We start from the raw sequence: 7,061 nt of genomic DNA, 5'->3' as shown, positions 1-7,061 counted from the left end.
GAGGTCAAGGGAGCAGCAAGGATACTGTTAACACAAATCATTATGATTTTTTTCTAATCTCAGTTTGATTTTTATAACAGAGTACAGCTACAACCTACAACACGGGATACCGTCCGAATATATTTAACTAGTTTTATACCCCGCGCGTTGCTACGAGATTTTATAATGATGATAAACAACTTTGTAAATATGTGCTTACAAACATAATTGAAATATCAAAAGTAAACATTCTAAAATAATAAAGTGTAAAGTTGGCATTTGAGTAGTAGATAGTCAAGGGACATAGTAATGGCTTAATATGATCAAGGGACATATGCATGACCAGGAGCACTTAAGTGTGTCATCTATTGATGTGCTTAATTACCCATGGCAGTTTGCTTACTTAAGGCCTGCATGGCTGTGCATGCCAGCTAAACAAACAAAGATGTATTCGATCGGATGGCTATTGGTTATCGATGATGTGGCTTAACCTGGATGCTTCTTTATAGTGTTAATACTTGTAGTGGGTACCAACTATATAGAAAGAAGTGATGAACTGTTTCCTTTCCTCTCCGACTCGAGCTCCCACGTACAAAACACAATGAAGTAGAGGCGCTCCCTCTTAGCTCCCTCACTCAGCCATAGCAATAGCAAAGAAAGAGGGAGGCATCGAGGAGAGGAAGGGAGAAGCAACGGCACATGCCCCCTCTCCACGATTTGGTACCAAGTACCTAGGGTATCGAACTTGATACATAGAGATACCAGATCCAGTACCTACCGAGTGTCTCGTACCAAGGTACCAAGCCTTGGTATCAGGGTCCAAGTACCGAGTATTTGGGGTACCAGACCAGGCCATGGTACTAAGTAGGTATTAGTGTGATATCGCTAGACGTTAGGCCTAATACCTAAGTATCATGGTATCACCAATATGATGCACTTGAGCATCATGATACTATTAGGAGTTTTTTTACTGTCCTTGAGGTTGTGCAGTACCAAATCCTGACCGTTGATCTAGCATTATCCAACAGTCAGAAATCATCCGTACCTCATGGTACTGCACCTTCTCTTTCAAGCAGTACCATTGGTGGAAGGGTATTTCTGTCCTTTACTGTTTCACGAGGGGAAAAATCGGGAAGATTGTGGATTTGCGGCGAGACCGGCGAAAGGCGTGACGGCGGCTCGGTGGGCTCGATGGCCGACGGCGGTGGCAGCGGCAGCGGCGGCCAGATTTGCGGCGAGACCGGCGAAAGGCGTGATGGCGGCTCGGTGGGCTCGATGCGCGGCGGGCTCGATGGCCGACGGCGGCGGCCTCGATGCGCGACGGCGGCGGCAGCGGCAGCGGCGGTGGTGGCAGCCTCGATGCGCGGCGGCGGCGGCGGCCACGATGCGCGACGGCGACAGCAGTGGCGGCCGCGGAGGGCTAGATGCATGACGGTGGCGGTTGGATGCGTGACGCGTGACGGTGGCGGCAACCTCGATGGGCGATGACAGCGGCTGGATGCGTGACGCGTGACGGCAACGGCAACCTCGATGGGCGACGACGACGGAGGGCTCGATGCGAGACGGTGGCGGCTGGATGCGCGATGGCGGCGGGGGTCGATGGCCGACGGCGGCAGCAGCCTCGATGGGCGACGACGGCGGCGGTCGATGCCCGACGGCGGCGGCGGGCTCAATGGGCGACGACGACGGCGCCGGCCTCGATGCCCGACGACCCTCGATGGGCGACGACGACGTGGAAGAGAGACCTAATTTTTTTTAGCCCCCAATCATACCCCTGTTAAATCAACGGTTAAATTAGATTGGTACCTTGTACCTCATGGTACCTTCTCAAGGATGGGAAAGATGCTCAATAGAAGAAGCTTGCCGTGAATCACAGTTGGCAACCAAAACTACTGCGAACTAGAGAAGCCTCAAAAATCAGCCCCGCAATCCCTCCACCTTGAGTGGAGTCGGCCTTCCATGGCAACACGGAGCTAATCATCATTGATCACACGAACCGATGGTTGCATGGCGCTCTCGGCTGTTGAGCCATGAGGACAAGAGAGAGAGAGGGGGGGAGAGGAAGGATAAGAATAACATCAAATAGGTGATGTAATGGTGTGGACAAGATGTTCATATATATGGTTATTAAGGTATCCCGTTTCAAATGGGAGACAGTTCTATGTAATTTTATTTTTAGAAGTATGGAAAGTAGAATGGTGCTTAAAAAAAATGATGCTTGAGTGGGTGAGATAGGGTACTTTGGTCTTATTTAAAGGAGGAACTGAATATTCGGAAAAACAGCCGGCAAAAACAAGAGAAAGACTGTGGAATAAGTTCACCGGAGGTCCCTCAACTTAACAGCGAGATTTTTTAAGGTCACTTAACCACAAAACCAGAAATGTGTACCCCTAAACTTACATAAACCGTTCAAAGAAGGTTCCATGGCAGTATATGAGGGTGGTTTCGCTAACGTGGCATCCTAGTCAGCAAGAAAAATTAAAAAAAGTACGTGAGGCCCACATATCAGTTGCACATCTTTTTTTTCTTTTCGTTTCTTCTCCTCCTCTTCTATTTTATCTCTTCTCTTTCTCTTCTTCAGTGGGTGAGGCTGGCGGCCGGTGGGCGAAGCGGCGATGGACGGGCGGCAGGCGAGCGCGGCGGTGGGTCCGCGCGGCAGGCGAGCGGCGGCGGGCGGCGGCAGGCGAGCGCAGGCGGCGGGCAGAGCCGCGATGGGCGGGTGGCAGGCGAGCGCGGCAGCAGGCAAGCGCGGCCTGTAGGCAGAACGGAGGCGGGCGGAGTGGCGATGGGCGGCGGCGGGCGGAGCGGAGCCGGGATGCGGGCAGAGCGGCAATGAGCAGCGGCGGGCGAGCGGAAGGCAAGCACGGCGGGCTGCGGGCAAAGCGGACGGCGGGCGAGCACGGCGGTGGGCGAGCGAACGAGCAAAGCGGGCAGAGAAGGGGGCCGCAACGGCGGAGGTGGCCGAAGGAGGAGCGTGGCGGCGGTGGGCGAGCTCCGCTAGCCTACTCTGCCAGCCGCATCGGCGGCGGCGGCGGGAGTAGCGCGCAGAGCGGACAAAGCAAACGAGCACGTCGTTCTCGCTGCTGGTTCCCCCCACCAACTGCACCCTCTCCCGCATCCCCGTCCGCATCCACGTCTGCATCCTCGCGCTCTCCGTCTCCGACGGTCCCAACGTCTCGCTCGGCCCCGCCGTCGACGAGTCCTACACACTCTCCGTGCTCCTGGACTCCGGATCGGCCGATATCTCCGCCGCCACGCCATGGGGCATGGGACGCCATCCGCTCTGCCTGCCGCCATGCTCGTCCGCTCGCCTGCAGGCCGCGCTCGCCTGCCGCTACTCGGCTGCCGCACGGACCTGTCGTCGCCGCTCCGCCCGCCCATCGCCGCTCCACCCGTCGCCCACCAGCCTCACTTACTGAAGAAGAAGAAGAAGAAGAAGAAGAAGAAGAAGAAGAAGAAGAAGAAGAAGAAGAAGAAGAGAAAGAGAAGGGAGAAAAGAGAAGAGGAGGAGAAGAAAAGAAAAGAAAAGAAAATATGTGTAACTGACATGTGGGCCCACATACTTTTTTAAAAAAAATGCTGACTAGGATGCCACGTCAGCAAAACCACCCACATATACTGTCATGGGACCTCCTTTGAACGGTTTGTGTGAGTTTAGGGGTACACATTTCTGGTTATGTGGTTAAGGGATCTCAAGAATTCTCGCTGTTAAGTTGAGGGACCTCCGGTGAACTTATTTCAAAGACTGCAAGAATCTGATTTCGGGAAGCCGAGCCCAAACCGCAATTTTCACGCCTTCCCTCCGTTCGAACAAACCCCACTTAACCCGAGCTGCCAACGCACACCTGTGATTGCGAGTTCGCACCAAAAAAATAAAAATAAAAAAACCGCGATTGCGAACGCTCGCGCTGACGTGCTCCTGATGAGGTAACGCGAACATTCCATCGCAAACATGCATGATGATGATGCTCCAACGGCCAGGATTACCTCTCACAAGTTTCTTCTCTTTTTCTTTTGAAACTTCTCAAGTTTCTTCGCTAACAAGGAAACACACACAAGCAGAACAAGCTGCATGAAAGTTCAGACAAATCGGATTATGCACAAGTAGTAGTACCTTCTAATGTGAAAGCATCTTCTCTCCCAGTGCACCACTTGCTGTTGACCTGGCGTGTCCTTATGGCTTATTATGCTTATCCACATCGCGGCGCCTAAGCATTGGTGATTTTGTGGTAGTATAAAGCAAGCGAAAGCGCAGCAACCTTGTTGATACTGATCACTGAACCACCACCGGCTCACTGACCGAATAAACTATTTTCATCGTTCCAAAATACATCAACATACTTCCTCCATTTCAGGTTAAAGAACTTTCTAACATTGTCCATATTTATATAGATGTTAATAAATCTAAACATATATGTCTAGATTATTATATATATGAATGTAGACAATACTAGAAAGACTTATAATATGAAACGGAGGAGGAAGTATGACTTAGTACTAGTATTAGTTTTAAGTAATAGAAAATCTATTTAGATTTATAACAATATATTAGTAATTGTTAGTAGTATTTTTTAAGATAGAAGGAGTAGGCACTATAATGCTTCTAGGCGTGCACTGTCTTCTCTCTTTTCTAATTGCGTTTTTGGTCATGATTAGCGCGGCTAAATGGAGAGGTTCCCATCACAAACCACTAGCTGCAATCCAAGGCAGAGCAAGCCAAAGCCAAAGCCCCGTGATTGCGTGGAACAGACTACTACGTGGAAAAATTGCGGCGAGGTGGGACCCACGAACCGACCAAGTTTGAACATCTGTGTCACTGACAGTGGGCCCGGACGATCCAGACCTCCCCACTTGTCATCCACACGTGGCTGTTCTCCCTAAAGTCGCAGCCCGCGATCGGCCCAGAAGTGGGGCCCACTGGGCACTTTTTGGGCCCCACGCGCACTTTGGGGCCCACCAATCGGGCTCGACCCGAGCTTACTGCTTATTTAATGGCGCCGTCCCGCCTCGCCGTCGCCGAGCGAAACAGTCGTTCATTCGCAGCTGTTCCCTCTCCCCCCCCCCCTCCCCCCCCCCTCCCGATCTCCGACCACCGACCAGATCGCCGGCGACGATGGCCACCGAGAGCTACCCGGCTCAGGCTCCGGCTCCGGCCATGCCTCCCGCGGCGGGAGACCGCGCCGGCGGCGGCGGCGGCGGCAGGGCGGCGCGGGCGGCGCTGCTCCCGCCTCCGCGCAGGGGGCAGATCAAGGAGCAGATCATCAAGGACATCGTCGCCGCGTTCTCCGGCGTCATCGCCGGCCGCGGCCGCAACGACAGGAACGGCGGCGGCGGCGTTCCTGTCTCCGACGACACCGACAACTGAACTAGAAGCTGAAGCCATCCGCTCCTCCAATTTCTGCTGCTACTATGGGCTCCTTTTATGCTCGCAGCAGAATTTTTCAGGAGCAAAGTTAAAATAATTACGAAGAGCTCTTATAATCAGTTAAAATCTCTTGTTGATCTCTTCCTCTCGCCCCTGTCTTGGTTGGATTAGCTGCCATATTAGAGTAAGCACTAATCCATCCATACTTCTCGTTGATTTCGTGTGGTTAAGTCGTCTTAGCCTTTCAGGTTCAGGAGGTTGTTAAGGTTTTTAAGTAAGAACCTCCTGTAGCTTACTTGCTTGTTAAGGTTGTTAATGTTGTCTTCTAGTTCTTGGCTTGGTGTCTTTTGGTGTTTATGTTTGATTGTATAAGTTGTTTTCTTAGATAATGGATTGTATAAGTTGTTGGATGGATCAGCAAGTATTAGGCCTGGTCATTCCTTCCTTGTGTACTACCTCCCATGTACTATGTTTGGTTTTCTACTTGTCAATTCAGTTAAGCATTTGTGTGTAAACTGTGTTAGAACTCTGCTTTTTGATGTTGTGGAATTGAAATTTCTGGTCAAGTTTTATTTCATGGATTTTCTGAACCTTACCTGTAGCTGCATTATAAGTGCAACACAGCAAGGCCAGGGTAATCTGTCAATTGTCTGCGCTGAAAAAAAAATGAACTTTCCTTTGCAGGTTTTACCATACAAGCTAGGCAAGCTCAGTTATGGTAAAATATTGAACAGGTAAACACTACAGTATCGTTTTCGGCTCAAGTTTTGACCACTTCCGATAGTCCAAAAGTCACCAATAATTTAGTTGATTTTCGTCCCCCAGAATTCAGACGAATTGCTCAGAATTTCAAACTTGAATCTCGGTTGAAAGTTGAAAATTCATAAATATTTTCTGTTTCAAATAAATGAAATCGTCAAAATTTTGTTGAAAATGCTACAAGGTTCATAAATGAAAATGTAGAAAAGAACGCACACTATATCAAATTTGATCAAAAATAATTTGGGATATCCCCTACAAAAAATAATAATTTGGGACCACTCTCTAATATCGGACCGATAGGACCGATAATTGGCGGTTTTCAGCCAGAGATTATGAACCATTACACCTATAATCTGCTTCGTCGAGAAGGGAAACCATCAACCAAAAATGGGCAATGAAGCACGTGATATGCCAACTGAACTAAAAAAAAATGACCGTGTCTTGTTGCTCCCCTTGAAAAGTCCGAGAAGCAATTAAATTTCTCGTAGGGCATGCGATACAGCTAGCTAACCGAAACACTTGAGCTTAGCCGCTTTCTCGTGCAAATTAAGCCGAACTAATTAAGCACGGCATTCGTTATATAACTCCGTTTCCCCAAATTGACTTGCATCCATCGTCTCTCCGTTGAGTCCGTTCCAAGTCATCACACGCTTTCCTCGATCAAATGGTTTTATTAGGCGCTGTGCACGTGGTGGTCGTCGGACTTAATCTCAGTCAGTGTCCGATGAGTAGGGTTAAAACGGTACGGGACTTCTTGACTGTACCGGCTATCGTTTCCGTTTTGTACTTAACGTTTTGATTTCATGTTTTCAGAAATGGAACGGAAATAGTACTTTTTTCATTAATATTTTTTAAAGAAATAAGCGTAACCCATTGGAATAAAAAGAAATTAACCATAACGACCCTTATATGTGTTGTCAGCCATTGATGCTATAAGATCATTATGAAATATTTA

General features: G+C 49.5%; 1 protein-coding gene across 1 annotated transcript; it reads left to right on the top strand.

The window, feature by feature from the left end:
- The first annotated feature begins 5,012 nt into the window (after positions 1-5,012).
- LOC4339039 (uncharacterized) lies at positions 5,013-5,921 on the top strand. The gene has a single exon (XM_015782851.3). The coding sequence runs from the start codon at positions 5,093-5,095 to the stop codon at positions 5,342-5,344; it is 252 nt and encodes an 83-aa protein (XP_015638337.1). The 5' UTR covers positions 5,013-5,092; the 3' UTR covers positions 5,345-5,921.
- Positions 5,922-7,061: the final 1,140 nt, after the last annotated feature.

Source organism: Oryza sativa, chromosome 5, assembly GCF_034140825.1.
Source record: "Oryza sativa Japonica Group chromosome 5, ASM3414082v1".
Classification (NCBI taxonomy): Eukaryota; Viridiplantae; Streptophyta; class Magnoliopsida; order Poales; family Poaceae; genus Oryza; species Oryza sativa.
This window is presented reverse-complemented; position numbering and strand designations above follow the sequence as displayed.

Bases quoted from the DNA above. Each gene is read 5' to 3' on its own strand.
- LOC4339039 (XM_015782851.3), top strand. From the start codon at position 5,093: ATGGCCACCGAGAGCTACCCGGCTCAGGCTCCGGCTCCGGCCATGCCT.